Source organism: Meriones unguiculatus, chromosome 4 (assembly GCF_030254825.1).
Source record: "Meriones unguiculatus strain TT.TT164.6M chromosome 4, Bangor_MerUng_6.1, whole genome shotgun sequence".
Taxonomy (NCBI): Eukaryota; Metazoa; Chordata; class Mammalia; order Rodentia; family Muridae; genus Meriones; species Meriones unguiculatus.
In genome coordinates, this window is record NC_083352.1 from 141,609,192 (window position 1) to 141,635,185 (window position 25,994).

The following is a 25,994-nucleotide window of genomic DNA, read 5'->3' on the forward strand; positions in this document are numbered from 1 at the left end:
CAGTTTATAACACACACTTACCCTACTTCCCTTGATTCTTCCTCCAATCAACCTAACAATGTATATTTATCTCTACTCTACAAACAAGGAATATATTTATAGGGAGGCTTTCTTCGAGTTGCATAGAACTTTCTACTTCATCCATGGCAGAGCAAATAGTTAAGCTTGCATCTGTCTGCGTGTGGGGCTCACTACAGTCACATGGAGAAACTACTTCCCATCTCTTGTAACACATCTGGACTTCCCTGCTGCTTTGGATCACTAACCCTATGAACAGAGACAGCTTGTGTTCTACTATTGTTACAGGTACTCTCTCCCCACATAGAAGCATTTCCAAGAAAACACCAACTGCAGTTGTGTTTTCCCTCGGCAGCCCCATCTACACAGAAGCCCACACATAGCATCACTGAATGGGTGTTTTTTTATTTTAATTTTTATTAATTACAATTTATTCACTTTGTATCCCCCTGTGGCTCCCTCCCTCCTGCCTTCCCTTCCCCCTTCTCCACCCATGCCCCTCCCCCATTCCACTGATAAGGAAGGTCTTCCCCCCCTTCCTTCTGATCTTAGTCTATCAGGTCTCATCAGGACTGGATGCAAAATGGGTGTTTTATAGGGCACGTGGCCATTTTCTCCTTAGAAGCATCATTGTTCTCCAAGCCACTCCTCTCACCACTTTGCAGTGCCTTGTGGATAGGGGATGGTCCCTTCCAGCTTTCTAGGTTCTGTGCCAAAAAAATGTAAGGCAAAACTAAATCATGTTGACTCTCCATCAAATTATTTCTGTTTCAACCATCTATAATTGAGAACCAGGAATTAAAATACGTGAGTGGTGATAAAATGATTTGTTTTTTTATTATATGTTTCTTTTATTTGGTTGGTTTTGTTTTTTGTTTTCTGTTTATAGAAAAAAATGAAAAAATACACATTTTTGCAATGGATGTACTACTTCATGTATATTCAGGCAAGATGGACAATTATTTCAATAAACGTCAAATATTCCACTACAAAGCAACCAAATTTGAATTGATAAATTACCCTTTCTTCATTTTGTTCAGCAGCTGTGGTCATATTTGAGTGGTTTGGAGCAGCCTTGAATGTCAGCTCTCTCAAATGTTGCATGTAAACAAAGCTTTCTGCTAGTTAACCAATCTAGAATGGGAAAGTCCCACCGTGTAATATGATAAATATACAGTGAACTGCAAAACAGAACTTTCAGTTCTCAGAAACTGACTTTACAAAACAGCCTTAGGCTCTGTCATGAAAATCAGCTTGTGCAGGGCACCTGAGCATTTATAATGGCTACATTCCTGATACAAAGAAGCCCTGATCCACCTGAATACACAGGCTCCATAACAGTGTCACTGGTAAAGTTGTGTTATCAGAGAAGATGGAATCAAGAAGACTGCATTCAAACATTTGTGTTTTGGTGTATAGCAGACAAACTTCAAATTATTAATGCCTTTAAAAACATATATATCTTTTTATTTTTTTTTATTTATTTTTTATTTTTTCAATGCAGTTTATTCAGGAACATTGAACAATCCTCGGACCCCGGGGAAAGCCAGCCCACAGCTTAAATAGCCTCTGGGTAGCCAACCCAGGCGTGCCACGGGGGCAATGCAGATAGGTCCACATACATGGAAGCAAGCCAGATCCTCGGCCTTAGCCAAATGTGGAGTTGTTCCTGACAGAGAGCACTCACCATCGGGAAGGTGGAAGGCAGAAACCAGCTCCATCTTTAAGGCATAGCATTCTGCAGCTCTCTACAGTTCCCCCTTTTTGTTTTAGACGCATCAGGCAAGAGTAGAGGTCTGATCTCTGATATTAGAAATAAATTGGGACTTTGTACAGATGTTCATTTAGGTGTCATCCACCCAAAGAGCATCGGACCCGTCCGATACCTTTTTCTCAGAGGCGGGACCTGGGGCATCAACCCGCATGCAATCAGACATGCTCTTCTCTGGGTCCAAAGCGGCTGACCCTGAGTGCAGTGCTTAGCCTCGCATCCTGAGCATATCATTTTAGCTTTTTATGGTATCCAACCATGCTTGGGGAGAATGCCTTGCTTCAATGGCTGTAAAGGCCTGAATGATCATGGCTGCATCACACTGTTGTGAGACTCTAATCTTGCATATATACCACAGGCAAACCAAGGAGACCAACACCAGAAGGCCTGCTAACACTCCCATGCCCGCCCATTCCTTCAGATGATTCATGGCTGCAGCAATCCATGTTGATAATCCTGTGGCTAGTCCTGCGTCCACTCCGGTAGAATTTACTGTGACAATGGCCACTCTCAGCTGCTCCATCGTAGTATCGAATTCTCCAGTCCAATTACCTAAAATATAGCTCGACAATTGTTTAGACAGATTTGCAGCGCAGGAAAAATTCTCATGTTGTATGCTAGTGACACAAAGTCCAGCATACTTTCATTGACAGCCAGGTTGAGCGATTTGCCATAGGGTATCAATTTGCTCCTGCAAGAGGTCAATCCTCTGATTGAACACCATCAAGCTTCCTTTTAGTTGAGCATTAATTCCTTTATGTACAACTAAGGCATGAGCTACATTGGCTAAATGATTATTCAGGGTCTGAGCAGTCTGCCCAGTATGACTCTGGTTTCTCTTCAGATCGTATAAATCTTTCGCCTTTATCTTTTTATTTTTAATCTTTCTATTTTTGAGAATTTATTATAATACATATTGATCAATCATATTCTTTCCCATCTCTCAACTAGTCACAGATCTGTATCCCATTCCTACTTCTACCCACCCAATTTTATGTGCTCACACACTGTTGAATATGATTTGTATTGGTCAACTACTCCTGAGCATGAGGCATGCCCAGGAGTGTGGCTGATATCCCTGCTATCACTCCATTGAAGAAAACTTTTTTTCCCTCTTCCAGAAGTTATGAATTAATAGATTCTTAGCTAGGAATATGATTTAGTGCCTACCATTTCCTCACTCTGTTGTAATGTTGTCTGGCTTCAGCTTGTATAGGTCTTGTGAGTACATATATACATCCACCCTGTTGTTCTGGAAAATACTGATCCCATCTCTTTCCATCTCTTTACATGCATAGATCCCTGAATCTTGAGGGTAGGGGTGTAATAAAAACATCCTATTTGAGACTTAGTGTTCCAAGGTCTCTCACTCCTTATACATTATCCAGTTGTGGGTCTCTGTGTTAATTATTATCTACTGAAAGAAGCTTCTCTGAAGATACCTGAGAAGTACACTGATATATGGATATAGAACTAAGTCATTTTACTGGTATGTTCATGTAGCAGAATAATAGTAGTAGGTTTTCCTGTAAGACCTATTCAGTCTGATGTTTTGGGATTCTTTAACAGTGGTAGATATGTGTTCTTAGATGGGTTTCATGCCAGAGAGACAGGAATGGTTTGACACACAAATCAATTAAAATAACCCATAAAAAACATAGTAAAAAATATAAAACATGCTATTATCTCATCATATGTAGAAATGGCCTTTGTGATAGAAGACCTGGAGAGACTACAGACATGAGGGACATGTCTCAACATAATGAAAGCAATTTATAGAAAGCTTATAGCCAGCTTCATTCTAAACCAAGAGAAACTTAAAGCATTTGCTCTAAAATTAGGAACAAAACAAGAATGCCTTCACCCTCCATACCTGTTCAATATAGTGCTTTAGCTAGAGTAATAAGACAACTGAAGAAGATCAGAGGGATACAAATAGGAAAAGAAGAGTATATCATTATTTGCTGATGATATGAGTCTATAAGTCTATAAATAAGAGATTCTAAAGATTTCACCAGAAGATCTTAGAACTGAAAACAAGTTGAGCAAAATAGTAGGATAGAAAATTAACACACAAAAATCTGTAGTCTTCGAAATACAAATGACAAACATACTGAGAAATAATAGCCTCAAATTATATATATCTAAATAACTCTACCCAAGCAAGTAAAACATTTATATAATAAAAAAACTTTAAGACATTTGAAGAACACACCAAAAGATGGAAATGCTCATGTATCCGCAGGATTACTATTGTGAAAATAGCCATCCTACCAAAAGCAGTCTACAGATTGAATGTACTCCCCATTAAAATTGCAATACAATTCCTTACAGAAATTGAAAAGACAATTTTGAGCTTCATATGGAAACACACACACACACACACACACACACACACACAAATCAAGATAGCTAAAGCAATCCTGAACAATAAAAGAATTTCTGGAGCTATTACCATTCTGGATTTTAAGTTGTACTACAGAGCTATAATAAGAACAACATGGTGTATTCCTTAAAACAGACACAGTGAATCAAACTGAAGAGCAAGACATAAATTTACACAACTACAAACACCTGTTTTTTTACAAATAATCTAGAAATACACACCAGAGAAAAGAAAGTATATTCAACAAATTGTGCTGGTCAAACTGGATAGCTTTATGTTAAAAAAAAAAAAAAAGAAGAAAGAAAGAAAAGAAAAAGAAAATAGACTAGTATTTATCACCTTGAACAAAATTCAATTCTAAACTGATCAGGACCTCAACAAATATATCTTTTTCTGCTTATTAGTAGGTGGTTGGTTGAGTTCTTCTGATTTCAAGTTAACTGGGATTGTCTATAGATTCTGTATTGACCTTGGATCCTAAAAGTATGTGTGAACCAGCATGGATCCTGAAGTTGTTAGGGAAGAACCAGTATGGACCCTGAAGTTACACATAAACCAGCACTACCAAGACAGACTTTTCTCAGGGCAGATGGCAGACACTCAAGAACTTAGACTCCCATATAATAGCACAGACTTTTGTAAGTTCATCCAATTCAATGGCTAACCTTACATTAAAAGATCAGGGATATGTCCTCCAGAATCTCCAAGGAGCCCTCCCACTGCTTTCTGCTAGACAATTATCAGAAAAAAATAAAATAAAACTGTGATGGCATTTCAGTCTATTATGTTTCTTTAAGGCTGTGAAACTCCAGGCAGCTATTATATCTCCCCTTTTCTCATTCATAAAATGGGGCATAAGATTAATAATAGGCACTTTCCAAAACTGTTGGAAACGTCAAACATGAGAGCTATGCAATAGCACATAGCTGCATGTAAAGAACAATTTCATCCTTACAGAAGCTTTCCTTTTATTTTAGAACTTTGTTGTCTTCCAACACCTTTTTTCCTCCATTCCACCAAAAGCATCTCCCTTACCTCCAATTTTTAATTAATAGAATTCTTGCAAGATTTTCTCTCTGTTCTAGTCTGATTTCACTCGATTTGATCATAATGCAAAAGCAATACAAATACTGTTGTAAATGATCCTGTGTTTAGATTGTGGGAAAGATAGTTGGTGACCCAAATGTCATATCTATGATTGCGAAGCCCATTTGTTAATAAGATTCATGGACTCTGTGCTTCCACTTCAACCCTCTAGCTTAAATATGAGAGAGCTCTGTAGTCCTGGCATCGACCCATCCTGCCATCACATGAATTACTTCCACACATTCATAATCTTTCTGTGTCAGATCAGGGTGAGGATCTTGGCTTCTAGCAGAAGAGTTATGGGCCCTGTGGAAGAAGATGTGCAGGCTTTGAAGACAATAAAGCACTGCATTAAACTGAACACAATCCTTTGAGTTGTGTATGCATTCTCACCCTTCTTCTTCTCCCATAGATAAGCTGGGCTCTTTGTTACCAGCAGACGAGTAAAAGAGGCAAAAGAACAGAGTGCTATTCCATTCCAGTGGAACAGCCTAAAAAGCAAAAAGGCAGAGGACAGGCAGTTTCCATGACAATCTGTTTTGCAATTGAGAAAGTTTAACCTTTTGCTGGGAGCTTTTGTCCAGGAGGGAAATTACTAAGCTTCCATTCAATGACCTGAACTAATGCCATAGTGGATCAATTATTTATTACCATATATAGTTTCATATACAAAACACTCTGGAACTAAAAAGCTGAACACACATTCAAAACTACAAAACTAATAAAAGTAAATAAATATGTAAATAAACAAATAAATGGAAATATATCTGGTTTCCATAGATTCGAAGACATAATATTATTAAAAGGCTATAATTATTCAAAAATGCTTACATATTTAGTTCAATACTATGAAAACATTAATGATGATTTTTGAAAAAATAGAAAAACAATCCTGGCTGGGTTGTGACACAGAGGCAGACTACCTAACCAGCATCCATAAGGCCCCGAATTTTATTTATACTAATGAAGAAAGATAAGAAGGGGTGGAGGTAGGAAAAGACAGTGGAAAAGAGAAAAAAGAGAGAAGACATGAGAGAGAGAAAGAGAGAGAGAGAGAGAGAGAATGAGTTACATGAAATCTCAGTGTCTTAAACACCCAAAATTCTTTAATTTGAATTTTGTATTTTGTGTGTGTGTATGTTTGTGTATGGGTGTTTTGCATACATGTATGTCTGTGAACTACATGTGTGCCTGGTGCCTGTAGAGTCCAGAAGAGTGTGTCAGATCCCCTGGAACTGGACTTAGAGATAGTTGTAAATTACCATGCCAGTATTAGAAATTGAATTCAGATCCTCTGCAAGAACATCCAGAGCTCCTAAGCAATAATGCATCACTTCAACCCCTCAGAATGTTCTTGAAAGTAAATACAAAGTTCAAGTAGCAATAGTTCTCAATCTCACAACTTGATGTATCATACAATAAAGACCAGAATAGTCTCATTCTGGTTTAAAGATAAACACTGAAGCACACAGAATAGAGTCACCCTAGAAATAAACTGTCAAAGATGCCAAGACTATTCACCAAGAATAACATCCTTTCAATAGTATGAAAAAGCTGGATATCCACAGACAAAAGAATGGAGTTAGACCCTTAATTTATGCCATATATAGAAATTAACTCAAATGCATCAAAGACCTGACCATGAGCCTCAACTATAAAGCTCTCAGAAGAAAACTATAGGGACAATTTTTTTCATTCTCTTTTTTTTAATTAAATTTTTATTTTTTATATTAATTACAGTTTATTTACTTTGTATCCCAGCTGTAGCTTCCTCTCTCATTCCCTCCCAATCCCACCCTTCCTCCCTCATCTCCTCCCTGCCCCTTTCTAAGTCCACTGTTACGGGATGTCCTCCTCCCCTTCCATCTGACCCTAGCTTGTCAGGTCTCTTCAAGACTGGCTGCAGTGCCTCCTCTGTGGCCTAGAAAGGCTGCTTCTCCCTCCCAGGAAGGGAGGCGTTAAAGAGCCAGCCACTGAGTTCATGTAAGAGACAGTCCCTGTTCCCCTTACTAGGGAAACCCGCTTGGAGACTGAGCTGCCATAGGCTCCATCCAAGCAGGGGTTCTAGGTTATATCCATGCATAGTCTTTGGTTGGAGAATCAGACTCAGAAAAGACCCCTGTGCCCAAATATATTTGGCCTGTGTGGAGCTCCTCTCCTCTCCAGGTCTTTCTAACTCCCCCTTCTTTCATATGATTCCTTGCACTCTGTCCAAGGTTTGGTTATGAGTCTCAACATCTGCTTTGATACACTGCTAGGTAGTCTTTCAGAGGCCCTCTGTGGTAAGTTCCTGTCCTGTTTCTTGTTTTCTCCTACTTCCAATGCCCATCCCATTTGTCTTTCTAAATGAGGATTGATCATATTACCCCGGGTCCTCCTTCTTGTTTAGCTTCTTTAGGTGTAAAGATTTTAGTATGTTTATCCTATCTTATAGGTCTAGTATCTACTTATAAGTGAGTATATACCGTGTGTATCTTTCTGCTTATAGGATACCTCACTCAGGATGATCTTTTCTAGATTCCACCATTTGCCTGCAAATTTCATGATTTCCTTGCTTTTAATTGCTGAGTAGTATTCTATTGTGTAAATGCACCATAATTTCTGTATCCATTCCTCCACTGAGGGACTTCTGGATTGTTTCCAGGTTTTGACTATTATGAATAAAGCTGCTATGAACATGGTTGAGCAGATGTCTTTGAGCACCTTTTGGATATATGCCTAGGAGTGGTATACCTAGATCTTTTTTAATCAATTACACTTTATTCACTTTGTATCTCCCCATAAGCCTCTCCCTCCTCCCCTCCTGGTCCCGCCCTCCCTCCCCCTTCTTCACACATGCCCCTCCCCAAGTCCACTGATAGGGGAGGTCCTCTTCTTCCTTCTGATCTTAGTCTATCAGATCACATCAGGAGTGGCTGTATTGTCATCTTCTGTGGTCTGGTAAGGCTGCTCCCCCCTCAAGGGAAGGTGATCAAAGAGCAGGCCAATCAGATTATGTCAGAGGCATTCCCTCTTCCCATTACTATGTAACCCACTTGGACACTGAACTGTCATGTGCTACATCTGTGCAGGGATTCAAGGTTATCTCCATGAATAGTCCTCGGTTGGAGTATGAGTCTCTGGGAAGTTCCCTGTATTCAAATTTTCTGGTTCTGTTTCTCTCCTTGTGGGGTTCCTGTCCTCTCCAGCTCTTACTATTTCCCACTTCTTACATAGATTCCATGCACTCTCTCCAACAGTTGGTCATAAGTCTCAGCGTCTGTTTTGATAGTCTGCAGGGCAAAGCCTTTATACCTAGATCTTGAGGTAGCACTAATCCTAATTGTCTGAGAAAGGCCCAGATTGATTTCCAAAGTGATTGTACAAGTTTACATTTCCACCAACAATGGAGGAGGGTTCCCCTTTCTCCACAACTGCTCCAGAATGTGTTGTCACTTGAATTTTTGATCTTAGCCATTCTGATGGGTATAAAGTGAAATTTCAGGGTTGTTTTGATTTGCATCTCCCTGATGGCTAAAGACGTTGAACATTTCTTTGTTTCTCTGCCATTCTATATTCCCCTACAGAGAATTCTCTGTTTAGCTCTGTGCCCCATTTTTTAATCGGATTTCTTGATTTGTTGCTTTTTAACTCCTTTAGTTCTTTATATATGCTGGATATCAGCCCTCCATCAGATATAGGATTGGTGAAGGTCCTTTCCCAGTCTGTAGGCTGTCATTTTGTTCTGAAAACACTGTCCTTTGCTTTACAGAAGCTTTTAAGTTTCCTGAGCTCTCATTTATCGATTGTTGCTCTTAGAGCCTGTGCTGTTGGTGTTTTGTTCAGGAAGTTGTCTCCTGTGCCAATGAGTTGTAGGCTCTTCCTACAAGAACAATTTATGACATTGGATCTGACAATGACTTATTGAATATGAAGACAAAGGCATGCACACTCAGAAAAGAAAACAAAAAGATAAATTGGATGAGAAAGAATGGTAAAAAAAAAGATAACCTTTATTATATTTGCAAATGATGTATAGGTGGTTAAACTACTGGAAGATAAAATTATATGTACTAGCTGAGGTTTGAGTATATTCACTCTCTTGTATGTTTAAACTTCTAGAAAAGTACTTATCCTTTAAGTAAACAGTTCTGACTTTAGGTAGATGAGCCTCACATTGCTGCAAATCATTTAAAATCTTGACACATTTTCAACAGTGTATAAATGTAGTAGATAGATGCAAAAGTTGTCGCTCTTTTCCTCTCCTGTCTGTTCACGTGTCCTTTGCAGTAAGACTCAGAAGCTTCTTCCCTCAGGAAATGGAGGTTGCCTTCCAGTCGACTTTGAGTTTAGCTATGTGACTTTTACTTACCACGAGAATCAGGAGATGTGAAATTATGCCTAATTCAACCAATGCTTCTAGACACTGTGTACCTTAAAACTCTACCTGGTTGTCATGTAAGTAAGCATGGACTAGCCTGGCAACAAATGCAAAACATGTGGAGGAGAAACTTGTTGTCCCAGGTGAGGCCACACTAGACCAGCTGGCTTTAAGAGGCTGCCTTACAAGTTTAGAGAAGATAGACACAGGCCAAAGTACCAACATGCAACATTTTAAAGAGTAGTAGATAGTCTTTGCTTTATCCCCTTTTGTTGTTGTTGCAGGAGTATGGTTTGAGTGTGGTGTTACTGCATGTGTGTATTCTTGTTCCCATGTGTGGAGATGCAGGTATGTGTATGGTGCCTATGAATATGTTGTATGTAGAGGCTAAAGTTGATTAATCAAAGTTAAAAGTCTTCTTTATCATTGCCTTATTAATTGAGGCAGGCTCTCTCATTTGAAGCGAGAGCTTGCTGATGCAGCTAGTCTAGTCTCCAGTTTGCTCCATGAACCCAGTAAATGCTTCCTATGCTGAGCTCACAAGTAGGCAAGCTGCCACCCATTTATGTGGGTATTGGAGATCTAAACTCTGGTCCTCACACTTGCACAGCAATGATTTTTTTTCCCAGCCCATAAATTCTCCTTTTAAATTGTGACAAACATACACATAACAAAAAACTTACCATTTTAAGCATATAATTTAGTATAATTAAGTAACCCAAAATGTTGTAAAACTACTTTATTTTGTTATCCAAAATCAAACCTCCAGATTATTAAAGACTAATTCTCCCTGTCCTCAGCTCTCAGTGACCTCTAACATATTTTCTGTCTGCATGAATTTTTCTTTTCTAGTCTCCAATCAAAAGTAGACCTATGCAAACATGTCATTTGCCTTGCTTACTTCATTTAGCACAATGCTTGCAGTGACTATACATATTTTAGTATCATAAATTTGTTTCCTTTATAAAATAGTCTACATAACAAACATGCCATGTTTTGGTTATCCATTCATCTATTGATGGACATTTAAGTTGCATCTAGTTTTGGGCTCTTGTGAATATTAGTGCTGTGAGCATTAGCATGGGAAAATCTGTTCAGGACTGTGGCTTCAATTCTTTTGGCAAATACTTTAAAAGTAGAGTTGCTGGATCATATAATGATAATTCTGTGTTTAAACTTTTAAGGAACCTCTGAATTGTTTTCCATAGATTCTGCCCAATTTGACATTTGATATTCCTATTAGCTTTCCGTAAGGATTCTAATCTCTCTACATCTTTGACAAGAGTAGTTGACTAACATATAATTGGATTCCACAAGATTTTTTGGATGTGTGCTTTTATTTGGTTCAATCAATACAGCTAATATCAAGTCCACCCTTTGTAGGAATGATACCTACTTGGAGAAGCCAAGTCACAATGAGAGCTCTCAAAACAACAGAACAGTAGAGCTAGAAGGAAGACAGACAGGCCCTCCCAAGTAGAGACAAGAACCATAGACCAAGAAAGGTTGTCACCTGACAAAAGACTGCATTGTTGCTGATGACAGAGACTGGACTAGAACCCAGATGCCTGCACTCATAATCTGATGCTCTGTCTGCTGGTCTAATTTTCTTTGCATTATGTAACCACTAGTGCGACAGCAAATAACCTTTCTCTGCTTTTAAGGACCTTGCAACTCCAAGTTTTCTTTGCACAGCACCACCACCAGCTGCCTTTCCTGAGAGCTTATTAGAAGTCTAGAGTCATAAGACATACCCAGACCTGCTCAAGAGAAGTTTGTGTGCTACAACATGGCAGGATATTTGAATGCAGAAACGAGTTTTATGGGCACTGTATAAGGATACTGTTTTTCACCTGTGATTGCTCATTGAAATCTTCTGAGAGAGGTTCAAAACTGCCACTCCCTGAGGTCCCTGAAGGGATCTTTCCTCATTTGCTTTGGGATAAGACTGGGCATTGGGGTGGAGATGAGTTGGCCCCACCACCTGTCTGCTATGGGGTAAGGTGGGATGAGGGGGAGATGCCTTTCCCCTCACCACCTGAGGTAATTGAGAGAGCTGGCCCTAGAGTTATGAGAGTACGAGAGCTATTCAGAAGAGCAGGCCCTGAACCTTGACTGGGCAGCACAATAGAGCTGACCCTGACAGCAGGGGCATAGGTGAGGCAGCCCTTGAGGACATGAGAGCTGGAGAGCTGGCCTCAACCTTTGCCAGCTACAACATTGCCTGAGCTAGCTACTGTAGTGCTGAGAGCTCACCCTGAAGGTATGGTTGTGGAAGAGCTGGCAGGCTGACCAACTCAGCTACCACCCAAGCCTAGATTCATGGTTTTGAGTTTGCCCACCCTAGTATCTACCTCATCTATGAGCTGCTGGAGCATGTGAAAGAACCAGTCCTGCAGATCCAAAGCTACAGAATTTCCATCACACAGAGCAACAATGGAATATTCCAGAGAAGCCCCAATGAGGATCCAGTAATGATGGCTTAGCAGAAGCCAGAAGCCTCAAACCAGACTAATGACTCGTTGCAATGAGCATTTTAAACTAAAGATGTGTGTATAAAGGGTATACTGTGTGATACACTGTGACACACTAGAGTTTCTATGATGAGATGATTTTTATGTTTTGTTATGTTTATTTTTGTTATTGTGGGGAGGCTGCAAAGGCAGAGGGTAGATATGAAGAGACAGGGAAGTGAGTGGGATTGGGGTATATGATGTGAAGTTCACAGAATTATGTGGGTCCCAAAAAAATGTTTAAAAAAAACTTTAAAAAAGAAAGGTTTGCACATAAGGATTTTTGTAAGTGTCCAAAGACCACATCTCTGTATTCTATTTTTAAGGTGCTAAAGATAGGAGTAGCCTTTTTCAAGTTTTCTTTTTATGGAATGAACTAGTATTCTCTTTATGACTAAAGAAAAGACCGTGTTGATGATCTCACTCTACTACCCAGTGTGAGAGGTAAGATGAGGGGATACATGAAGAACTGGCAATTTTCTAAATGTGTTTTTACATGAGATAAAGAGTAGGCAATAGAGTTTGTAATGGAGAGGAAATTTTTAAATTTCTGGAGCTGTGGATGTGACTTAATGAATATCACTTACATAACATATAAGAGGTCCTAGGTTTAATACCCACTATGGTAAAAAAAAAAAGAAAAAAAGAAAAAACATTACTATATTCTGTAATTCACTGACATTACTCTATAATGAAACCTCACGAAATAAAATTGTGGTACATTTTAACTATAATTAAAGAGTAAAACCCAATAAAAGTGTAAGCTTTAAAAAGATAAACAGCCTTTTGCCTGAACACAGTGTCTAAACTGTCTACTCAGAGGCTTTTCTGAGCTCAATCAAATGTCTCTCAGATTTTTTGGACTAGAATGGAGAACCAGGAACATGGAGCATTCTCATTCTCAACTGTAAGTCTATGTGTGAGGTCTTTCTGTGGACCTTGCATGACCTGTTAATCATGACCTCACAAACATTCCTAGGATAAAAGAAATACCTAGTCTCATGTTTCTCACAGTATCTTTTTTGTTAAGTGTGTTGTCATAATATAAAAACACAACTGTTGTGGTACATTTGTGGAAGGAAAGAATATTGTTTGAGTCTCTTCTGGAGTGTGCGTGCTACATGAATTCCAGGTTTATCTAAAATGTTACTCAAGGAAGTAAGCTTGTTGATCATCTTTTTCAACATGGCAAGGTAACTCAGAAAAGAGAAGTGAATTCCCTCTCAATATTTCTACATGGGTTCTTGCTGTTCTGCTACTGTCTTCCATAGAATAGGCCAGGTGATCTGGTAAACGCTACATACTCCTGCATGCTGGATTTGAACTTCCTCTGTGAGATGGTTGAACAAAATCATAACATAAATATGTTCCATCATTACCCCAAACCATGTATGGAAACATAATAAACATCATAGAAATGCTCTTTGTGCTCCATATAGGTCTTTTCCACATTTTATTATGAATTGCTATTTTTTTTCATATAAAACAAACAATTCCACTAATGTGGATCTAAGAAAGAGGAAACAGATTTTTCTTTGAGAATGTGTGTTATGCTTATTTAAATTTGTAAATATTGATTAATTTTATATACTGTTCATGGAAAGAATTCATTGATTTTCAGAAATAGCTTGGGTATGAAACCAGGAGTAAACAAAAGGGCAGCAGGTCTTCAGTGCTCTGATTTCAATATAAGCAGGACTTACCAGGATTTTTCTTAAATGCAAATGGTGTATTTGGTAGATTTTGTATTTGTATTTATATACTGATAGACTAAGATTCTGCATTTCTCACAAACTTCTGGGTAATGTTGATACTGCTTTTCCAAGGCCTCACTTTGAATGGCACAAAAAGAAACTCCAGCATTATGGCCCCAAGAGATTAGAAGTGATTGGCCTGGTACCACCAAGAGAAATACAATCATCTGAGGAGTCCTGGCTTCAGGAGTGTGCATGGACTGGTCAGAGGACTCAAATGTGGCTGAAAGCTGTGTAATTTATTCTGCTGAATGGAGATGCTTCAGACTCTCCCACTGCCTTGGCTATTCTTAAGGCATTCTTAAAAATAATAAAAACCTCAAATTGCTTTCTTAAACTTCACATGATGAAATTTCAAGAGTAGAGTAAACACACTTATCTTTCAGATAAACAGATTACTTTTAAGAAAGGTAAACTACTATAGTGCTTCCTCAAGATCCAGCTATACCACTCCTAGGCATATGTTCAAGAGGCTCAAGTGCACAATAAGGACATTTGCTCAACCATGTTTGTAGCAGCTTTATTTGTAATGGCCAGAAGCTGGAAACAACCCAAATGCCCCTCAACTGAGGAATGGATTCAGAAATTGTGGTACAACTACACAATGGAATATTACTCAGCAATTAAAAACAAGGAAATCATGAAATTTGCAGACAAACGGTGGGCTCTAGAAAAGATCATCCTGAGTGAGGTATCCCAGAAGCAGAAAGATACATACAGTATATACTCACGAAGATAGATGTATAATATAGGATAAACCTCTTAAAATCTGTACACCTAAAGAAACTAATCAAGAGGAAGGACTCCAATTGGTTACTGAGCTACCACGGGCTACATCTGAGCAGAGGTTCTAGGTTATATCCATACATGGTCCTTGGTGGAGTGTCAGTCTCAGAAAAGACCCCTGTGCCCAGATATATTTGGTCCTTGTGGAGCTCCTATCCTTTCCACATCATACTAACTCCCCTTCTTTCATATGATTCCCTGCACTCTGCCGAAGGTTTGGTTATGAGTCTTAGTATCTGCTTTGATACACTGCTAGGTAGAGTATTTCAGAGGCCCTCTACAGTAGGCTCCTGTCCTATGTCCAATGCACCTCCCATTTGTCTTTCTAAGAGAGGACTGATCATCTTACCTTGTGTCTGATTTCTTGTTTATCTTCTTTAGGTTTATAGATTTCATTATGTTTATCATATCTTATAGGTCTACCCATAGTAAGGGGAACAGGGATTATTTCTGACAGGAACTCAATGGCGGGCTGTTTGACCTCCTCTCCCTCCACCCGAGGGAGGAGCAGTCCTGCTAGGCCACAGAGGAGGACTTTGCAGCAAGTCCTGAAGATACCTGATAAAACAGGGTCAGTGGACTTGGAAAGGGGCAGGGAGGAGATGAAGGAGGGAAGGTGGGATTGGGAGAGAATGAGGGAGCAGGATACAGCTGGGATACAGAGTTAATAAAATATAACTAATAATAATAAAAAATTAAATTAAATTTAAAACAAGAGAGAGAGAGAGAGGGAGGACTCCGGCTAAAATGCTCAATCCCCATCCCAAAAGGCAAAGAAGATAGACGTCAGAAGAAAGAGAAAACAGGGAACAAGTTAGGAGCCTGCCACAGAGGGCCTCTGAAAGGTTCTGCCCTGCAGACTATCAAAGCAGATGCTGAAACTTATGGCCAACCTTTGGGCAGAGTGCAGGGAATCTTATGAAAGAAGTGGGAAATAGTAGGATCTGGAGAAGACAGGAGCTCCACAAGGAGAGCAACAGAACAAAAAAATCTGAGCACAGGGGTCTTTCCTGAGACTGATACTCCAACCAAGGACCATGCATGGAGATAAACTAGAACCCCTGCACGGATGTAGCCCATGGCAGTTCAGTATCCAAGTGGGTTCCTTAGTAATGGGAACAGGGACTGTCTCTGACATGAACTGATTGGCCTGCTCTTTGATCACTTCCCCCTGATGGGGGAGCAGCCTTACCAGGCCACAGAGGAACACAATGCAGCCACTCCCGATGAGCCCTAATAGACTAAGATTAGAAAGAAGGAAAAGAAGACCTGCCCTATCAGTGGACTTGGGGAGGGGGATGTGTGGAGAAGCGGGAAGAAGGGAAGGATTGTGAGGGGAGGGAGGAAGGAGCTACAGGGGGGATACAAAGTGAATAAAGTTTAATTAATAAAAAATAAATAAATAAAAAGGAAAAAGGTATAAAGGAAAGAAAGAAGGAACGAATAAAGGGGAAAGCATGAATTTTATTCTGTTTGAGCATAAGGTAAATCAAAGACATACTGCAAAGCCCATGTTTTTGTTGTGCATGAAGAAAGCTTCAGAGACTCAACATTTTTGTCTATTCTTTGAGCACCAGGTTGCTCTGTGGGAAATAGTAAATGTCTGGGTACAAAGAGAGCAGCTAAGTTATGATAGCATTAATAATATCATTTCTTTGGCACTTACTAACTTAAGGTGCAGGCTGTCCTAGTTACCTTTCTGTTTCTGCGATAAACATATCCTGAGAAAAACTAGTTTAAGAGAAAAATACAAGAGATTATGGTGATGGTTGGATATATATATATATATATATTTGGAACTTCATATCATAGTTTAAGCCAGACTACAACCCAGTATGTAGTCCAGGATGGCCTTGAACTTTTAGTTAATGGTACATTTTTTTTGTATGGGGAAGATGGGTGTTCTACAGTATGAGTGTGGAGGTCTGAGGGCTTGTGGGAGTTTGTTGGTTCCCTCATTCCACCATGAGGATCCTGGACATTGAACTTAAGTCATTAGCCTTGGGGGCAGACACTTTTGCTCCAACAACACCACACCTCCTAATTCCTCTCAAGTAGCACTATTCCCTAATGAATAAACATTCAAACAAGTGAGCCTATGAGGCCATTCCTATTCAAACCACCATAGTTACCAAAAGAAGCTACGCTACTGCAGGGAAATCATATTAAGATATAAAGATAATATGAAATATTTGAAGAATAGTGTTAAATTCTACCTACTACCTGTTAATTACTTGGTTAGATTTTGTCTCATGAATCATGGCGTGCTTCCTCTGAAAGCACTAAATAAAAAAGTAATAGTTAAATATTGCCATAGTCCTCAGTGATGCCTGGTCAATGAAGTATCCAGGAACATTCCATCTTAAACTGACTTTAACCTCAAGCCCGTCTGGATAACCTCATCCCACATGCCTTGTGTCACAAGCAAGAACACCCAGTCTATAAACAGTGAATAGGAAGTCAACGTCAGTGAATGTGCTGTTATCACAGGGTTAGGGTTAGGGAGCAGAGAAATTGGCAAAAAGTGGAACATTTTCCAATTTAAAAAGAAATCTTTATTTCCAGAAAGTTTGCAAAACCTTTCTTTAAAATATTTTACTTTCTTAGAATTTATGCAAAATACAGCTTTATATTTAGTTAGTAAATGATCGGTTTATTTTGGATCCCACATACATAATTACCAGTACTATACAATTGTTGAGGGTTTTGTTTTGTTGGGATTTTTATTGTTTGCTTTTAGGGTTTGTTTGGTTTTTGTTGTTTGTTGATTTTGCTTTGAGTTTGGGGGTTTGTGTGTTTGTTTGTTGGTTGATTGCTTGCTTAAAAATCCTCACAATACCTCCACTCTGAGATGTTCTGCCCAAACTGTCATTTTTTTCCAGGAAAAATGTAATGTTCAATTCTCATCCAATTCGCCCAGACCAATTAATCCAGTGGGAAAATGTAGGAAATAGATGTGATATTCAAAATCTAACTGAGAATTTGAATCTTTTTGGAAAGGTGTGGGTCTATCTGAATGTATTGTGATTATGAACCCAGGTGTTTCCAGCCACTTGTATGACAGGTGAACTGGTTCTCCACATGCAAGATCAGAAATCAGGTGTGCAATTTAAAGATATTACCTAAAAGTTCCTTAGTTTATTCTCGAGTCACGGGAATTTTTGCTTTGTGACCTCCTGGGAAATATTTACTGTGACAGTGTAAAGCCCATTCTTGAGGTGCAGAGAAGATGCTGTCTTTTGAAAAGGAAATTTAAGGTCTTATTAGGGCAAAGCTGTTAATTACACACTTTATTATTGTCAAGGTTAATACAGACAGGGAGAACAGAGGCACTTTTTCATCTCTTCCCCAGGAACAAGGGGAGACAGCTGTTCTCCTGGACAGATCCATTAGCACTTATCACCAGCCTCCAGCCTGCACAAGCAGTGCCATGAAATATGGCCGCTGTCACCAGGAGCCAGAACAGATGCTGAGCTGATCCAGGTTACAGTGGAAAGACAATGAGAACCCCAGCTTCAGATGCAAATAGATTGCCTTGCATTGATTTTTAATGCTTGGAGGTTCCACAGCATAAAATTCACTGATACCCTTGTAGTTATTGTATTATTGATTTCTCTGAAATTATACAAATTTCACTTAAAATAAACATCATATGCTGACTATAATAAGTAGCAGTACCTCCATGTGATGCCTGGTTAAGCCACATTAAATAACTCTCCACGTTCGGATTTCATTATTGTTGCTTTGATGGTTATGATTCCATAAGGGAAACACAAGTCAGCTTGGATTTTCATTTAACTGAACTTGCTGATCAAATAAGACTATAAAACCCTTCTGTTACTTTCGTGTGTGTGTGTGTGTGTGTGTGTGTGTGTGTTTGTGTGTGTGTGTGTGCTGGAAAGTTGTTTTTAACAAACGTTTGCACTCTGTGAACCCCACTCCTTCTCCCTTTTTCCCTTTCCTTAGTCCACTGAAAGGGGGAATTCTCCACCATTGCCATCTGCCCATAGCTTGTTAAGTTTCATCAGGATGGCCTGGATCCTTTTCCTCCGTGGCCTAGTAGGGCCACATCACAAGGGGCAAGTGATCAAAGAGCAGCCAACTGAGTTCATGTTAGAGGCAGCCTCTGCTCCCCTCACTCAGAGATCCACATTGAGACTGGGCTGTCAATTCCCCACATCTGAATAGGAGGTCTGGGTCCTCTCCATGCATGGTCCTCAGTTAGTGCATCAGTCTCTGCAGGACCGCCTGCAGGTTCAAAGCTAAAGGTTCAGAACCTTTAGCTTTGTTGGTATCCTTGTGTGGCTCCTGTCCCCTCGATTCCAACCCTCTCCTCTTTCATAAGACTTCCTGTGCTCTGCTCAAAGTTTGGACATGAGTCTATTACATTTCTCTCATAGCACTGTTAGTATTTCTCCTTTTATATCAACAAACAGATAGAATTTTGTTCACTGTAATTACTCCCTAAATTTGTATGTAAAGTAAGCATTTCTCTGGATACGGTGACAAGTGCATGCAATAGCAGTTCTAAAGCCATGGTTTAACTGTTTGCAGCAGCAGTAATTTCTATTATCCCATAGAAATCCATTATACTGAAGGGAATGCAGGAAAAATATATCAGTCTAAGAAATGTCGGAAAGCAAGAAGTTACAGATACAAAGAAGAGGTGGTTAGAAAGAATATAGTGGTACCAGGTTAAGTTCAGAGATATAAACATGCCTTAATACATATACAGATGGACAGATACTTAGGTATACCTGTGGTAGTATGCAAACACATGTTTTCTAGTTCTGCTTACTGGGAGGGCCTGGGAGAAGTGATATCCAAGTAATGATAAAGTATACTCAGAATACCAATTTTCATGCCTTAGACCACTGTCCAATAAATAGAGGGATGGCTTCTTAGAGAAATGGCTGATAAAGCAACAGAGGAAGGGAAAAAGCAAGATAAAAGCAGAACACTTTCTGGTGAGGGAAAACACTGATGTGCTTTACACTGAAAAGAAGATAGCTTGTCAAAGGAATACAGACACCAACGTAAAAGAAACTTTAATGAATAAAACTCCAACCATTCGGGTGACAAAACAAATGGATCATAACTCAACGAATTTAATAAATTCCTGTAAGTCAGTCATGCTGGTATAAATAAATGATTGAATAAATTAATAGAATAAATAAATAAATAAGTACAACATATAAGCCTCCTGTTCAGAACTCCAAATGCTTTATACAGATATGCCTTATGAAAAGAAGAAGACTGCCTACTGCCACCACCCCCTTCCATGGTAGGTTTCACTTTGTGTCTTGCTCTTGGAGAGAAGAAAGGAATTGTAAGTTAAAGTTTAACCCCCTGACAAAATACAGCTTCATCTAAGTGACCAAGGTAACATTATCAGTTATAAGCCGTGTTGAGAGTGTGCACCAGATATAATGTGATGGAATTGGTACTTTGCAGCTTTCTTCACCCAAACCCATTACCCCAGTTTAATCATGGTGAAAATATCAGACAAACCCAATTGATAGACATTCTGAAAATACCTGTTCATTGTTTCTCGAAACTGCTAAGATCATCAGCAACAAGGAAAGTCTCAGAAACTGTCAAAGAGACCCAGAAGGCATAATAAATAAATATTTATTTCTCCTGGATGGGAATCCAGAGCCCTAGGAGAAAGCTCTTGAAGTCCTAGTGAGAGTGACATTTCATTAAAAGTAATGCAAGAAGTCAATACATGAGACAATGGGTGAGAGGGTACTTTGGAATGTTCTGCCCCATCTCTGAAATGTCACTGTTAAAATATTCTAAAATAAGTCTATTTAAAAGGACATAAATAAAAATAATTAATCTAAGACTGTTTGGCAGAAGAAAAAAGAACAGCATCAAAATAACAACAAATCCTTGTCTTTCAGCATGAGTCAGAGACACTAACCTACTGTTCCCAGGCTCTAGGACAGCTTGGTCCCCTCCTTACACTTGAGATTTCCCTTGCTCCTAACCATGATGATTTTTAACTCCTTGCTACTTGCTCAAAAGTATTTTTCTCCTAAAATCTTGATAGCCATGCTTTGTTCTTTGTTCCTTTTTCCACCCCCATATATTTCTCTGCAAATTGTGAAATGACAAGCCAAGGCACAGCTGACTGGCTTCATAAGTGACTTGCCATTTCTCTCTGTTCCTCATATTCTGATGTTATTTAGGTTTATTAAAGGGGAACAGTTTGTAACTGAGACCCAGGCACAGTCACATCATTTCCAAGCAAATCCCAGATTCAAACATGGTAACATATGGGTGTGGCCACTGCAAAGACTGTAGTGCAGTACTTAACAATATCACATTGGATTAAAAATTGAAACATAATTAATTTTCATGCTCTTCAATAGCCACATTTTCAGGAAATGTCTTTTAGAATTTTTCATGAAGTCTTATAACATCAGTTATGTCTTCCATAAATGTATAAATATTGCAAACCCATTTCTATCTGTGTTCATATGTAAGTGACAATGCCTATAAATCATCTGAAATTTTTTATTTTTTATTTATTTATTTATTTTTTTTTGAGAAAGCGTTTCTCTGTGTAGACTTGGCTGTCCTGGACTCACTTTGTAGACCAGGCTGGCATCAATCTCACAGTGATCAGCCTGTCTTGGCCTCTCTGAGTGCTGAGATTAAAGGCATGCACCACCATGCCTGGCTCTGAATAGTGAATTTAAAAATAACAAATATGTTTTTATAATCAAACATTTTACACTGTTAAAATTTATACCCATCAGCTCATTGTCAGAAGTTGAAGGTTTACACTGGCCATCAGGTTGAAATTACTACTGATAGTAATATAAACAAATATATATGTTTGTGTATGATATATATGTATATATATGTATATATATATGTATATACGAACACAGATAGAATGGGTGTGCAATATTTATATATAATCTTCATATATATATACACACAAACATATATGAAGATTATACATATATATAAAGACTGCACACCCATTTCTAGCTGTGTTCATATATATGCATATGTATCATATACATATATTCATATATATATTTGAAGATTATATAATTACTGATAGTAATATATATGTGTATATGATGTATGTCTATATATGTATGTGTGAATATATAAGAACACAAATAGTAATGGGTGTGCAATCTTTATATATATAATCTTTATGTATATATATATATATATATATATATATATGTTTGTGTGTATGTGTGTCCAAACTGCCTTCTAATGTTTACAATTATGCCCTTAGATAGGCAAGTGTTTCTGCCATCCATAGCCAGGGAGGCTTCTTTTTCCAGTGAGTATGGTTAATACAGAGACTCACACTGATCAAAATGCTGAGAATAAATGACTGTCATTGCTCAGCCTCAAAAAAACTCTGTTTCCTACTGTAAGACCCAGGGAGCAATGCAGAAAAGGGGGGGGGAGAAATTGTAAGGGCTGAAGGATAAGAAAGAATGATGTGAAATGATACCTTCTGGCTATGACATGGTCAATCCAAAAATAAATACATAGCAGCGATGGCTACATACACAAAACCTGCACAAAAATAAGACATTAGGTGGTGAGCTAATTGTGAAGAAGGTTTGTCAGAGTGGGAGGAGACAAGAGAGGGAAACAGGGTGGGTATATTCAAAATACATATATGTATAAAATTATCAAAGCTTAAAAGTAATTTTAAAAGGTGTTTATTTTTGTCTGCAAAACAGTAGAAAAATATTTCTCTCTAGTCTAATGCAACAAATAAGCATGAATTTGCAAACCCAAATTACTGTTGAATATTTGATTTATTTTTCCAGTGAAGTTAGGCAACAATTGTTTCTTTATTTTTTAAACTAAAATGTTTCTCTCATGTTTTCTTCTGTGGTTTAAACTAGATGAAATGGGGTTGACTCTCCTCCAGCAATTAGAAAACCAGAGATATTTTCTTAAACAACATTCCTCCTATTGTTCCTAGACAATCGTCAGAGGGAATAAATCCTGCAAGGAAACCTCTATCAATGGCCTGCTAGAGGATTTTGACAACATATCTGTGACTCGCTCCAACTCGCTAAGGAAAGAAAGCCCACCAACCCCAGATCAGGGAGCCACTAGCCATGTTCAAGGCCACTCAGAAGAAAATGGCTTCATCACTTTCTCACAATATTCTAGTGAATCAGATACTACTGCTGACTATACAAATGAAAAGTACAGAGAAAGGAGTCTCCATGGAGACGACCTGGATCTGTACTATAAAGGCAGCCATGCAGCCAAGCAAAATGGGCATGTTATGAAGATGAAACATGGAGATGCTTACTATCCTGAAATGAAGCCTTTGAAAACTGACTTGGCCAGATTTCCTGTTGAGTATCACACACACTTGGACTCACTGAGCAAACCAAGTGAATATGGTGATCTTAAGTGGGATTATCAACGAGCATCCAGTTGCTCCCCACTGGATTACTCATTCCAACTCACGCCTTCTAGAACTGCAGGGACCAGCAGGTGCTCCAAGGAGAGTCTGACATACAGTGAAAGTGATTGGGGACCCAGCCTTGATGACTATGACAGGAGACCAAAGTCATCATACCTGCATCAAACAAGCCCTCAGCCAGCCATGCGGCAGAGATCCAAGTCAGGCTCAGGGCTTCAGGAACCCATGATGCCATTTGGAGCAAGTGCATTTAAAACTCATCCTCAAGGACACTCGTACAACTCCTACACCTACCCTCGCTTGTCTGAGCCCACAATGTGCATTCCAAAGGTAAGATCCAATGCCTCTTTTCCATGAGGACTGACCCTGCCAAGGAGGCTCTAGATGGCCAGAGTCTTGAGAGCCCACTACTTTTGCAGTGAGAATTGTTATCCAAATCCTACCTCATTTTCCCAAGAGTCCCATAAACAGCGGCTTTAAGACAAGGCCCATGTGTCATTATAATCAAAATTTGGCTTTCGGAATCTACTACAAGAATTCTGATTAAAACAGGAGGAAATTCGTATTTAATAGAAAAATTTTCTGATTTACTAATGATAAAAACAGTCTGATCTTATTTACTAACTTCTTAGGTAAGGAATAAACAATTGTAGGTCATTACAGGCAATAGCATAATAGTCCATAATACTTCAAAGTTCATGTAAAGATATGGATATATATATGTATATATATATATATATATAAAAATATTCAAATCAATAGAGTCTTTTATAAAACAGTGTGTTCTTTTAATCATTCTTTTAAATCTTAATAACAGTTTTTATATAAGTATTTTCAGCAATAGCATCTAACTCAAGGATTGTTTAGGGTTGGTTTTTTGTTTTGTTTTGTTTTGTTTTGTTTTGTTTGTTTTCTTGTCTTTTTGTACTGCTGGGAACCCACTGTAGAGTCCTGTGTAGTAAACAGACACCCCATCAGGGAGCCAGTCCCTACCCCGAAGTATGCACTTTTAAATAAGGTTCATATACATTTGCTTTGGGAACTGGCAAGTCTGACATATCCCACACTTTGAAGACTATGGGGAAAGTACTGGTCCTTGGTTAACAGTTCATCACTTCCATTAGCACATAAAGTCATTTAAAAATCACCCAGAAGGTACAAGTGGTTGATTTGTCCATGATGACTTTCAAATGATTGGCACCTTACCTGAACAACTAAAGCAAAAAGGAAGGCTTTGGATATGGATTGTGGATCACCTTGATTCTCAAGATAGTCTTGGTGGGAACACAACTACTGGAATATAACCTATGTTTGTGCCAATGTTTTCTCCTCAACAGCTTGTCTGATAACATAGGCCAGGGCCAGTCCACCTGCAGCCATCTGCTTTGTCAATTGCAGTCAATTTTTTTCCTTTCCTTATTATCTAAAATGTTTAAAAGAAGCCATTTGGGCAAAGAGGAAGTAACTTAAGCTATACCTTAGAAGAAACAAAGAACCTGTTATTTTATTTACCATGATAAGAAATTAGAAGTGAATCCTGGGGGGCGGGGAAGAAGAAGGCTTGAAAAAGACACTTCCAGTTAAAATTTAAATGATCCTAATGTTTTTAATCTTGCCATGTTAAATGTATTTGAATGATCAGAGTTAGAGTACTACAAATACTTTTACTTCATTCTTTTCATGGCAATCGTGAACACAGGTCTTACTAGCCAATAGCCAACAGTCAAACCCACACAGCGTCTACATTTTTGATACTTGGCAGAGTTAATACAACTCTAACACAAGTCATTCTCTGTGAGGTCATTCTCTGGAGGGGGAACTCCTTCATAGTTCTAGAAACAAATAAGGAAATAGATAGTTTCTATTGCTGAGTCAAGTCATGTGGTCAGAATTCACTGTAAAGATTTTGCTTGGCATGGAGCACACTCCTGCATTCAGGATTTAGTAAGCTGTAGCACAAAGATTACAAGTTCAGTTCTAGTCTGGGCAACAGAATGTCTCAAGGGCTTAGAGACTGTCTCAAGACAAAGAGCTAAAAAGTCGCTGAGTGAGTGAGTACATGTATAACCATTCAGGGACCTGAATTCAGTCCCCAGAACTACCAAATAAATTTGCATATTTGTGGTGCATCTGAGCAAAGAGGAAGGAGCTTATTTAGATCATTGTCCTTGAGAAAATGCTATTGAAATGTTGCACCTCTCAGCCCTGGGGTCACTTTTGACCCATCAACATAGATAGTCTTTTCTTTTACTTCCAAGTCTCAAATTATGAGATTGAAAAATGACATGTTATCCTGGTATTCCTGGACCCATCTTTTCATATAGGATTCAAAACGAAACAGCTGGAGATAAACCCTGTCCTCACAAAAGGGACAAAGGCTCTACAGTTTAGTTCATCTTCTGTCTAGTCCACTTCACTCATCCCTAAAGGCTTTCAGGATTTAGCATCACCAAGAACAAACCTTGCACACTCATTTCCCAGAAAAGAACACTGAGTTTTACAGTCACATGCCACATGCCCAGTCTTTCCCATTATGCAGGCCTGTTTTATTTCAGTGTTTCACCTGAATTTGCAACTAAATTTCCATGATAAGTTTCACAACTCTCCAGAACATTTTTAATATAATTTTTTATTTATTACAATTTATTCACTTTGTATCCCAGCTGTAGCCCCACTCTCATCCCCTCCCAATCCCGTTCTCCCTCCCTCCCCCATCTCCTCCCATGCCCCTTCCCTGGTCCACTGATAGTGGAGGACCTCTTCCCCTTCCATCTGACCCTAGCCTATCAGGTCTCATCAGGACTGTCTTTCATAGTCTTCCTCTGTGGCCTGGTCAGGCTGCTCCCCCGTCAGGGGGAGGTGATTAAAGAGCCAACCACTGAGTTCATG

General features: G+C 38.9%; 1 protein-coding gene across 4 annotated transcripts in view; it reads left to right on the plus strand.

Annotated features, from left to right (window-relative positions):
• Positions 1–25,994, plus strand: part of Pak5 (p21 (RAC1) activated kinase 5) — a 356,591-nt gene that overhangs the window by 294,543 nt on the left and 36,054 nt on the right. For all 4 annotated transcript variants that reach the window (XM_060383201.1, XM_060383204.1, XM_060383202.1 and 1 more), the window contains one exon: positions 22,650–23,435. In XM_060383201.1, coding sequence (XP_060239184.1) covers positions 22,650–23,435 — 786 coding nt within the window. The remainder of the gene's footprint in view (positions 1–22,649; positions 23,436–25,994) is intronic.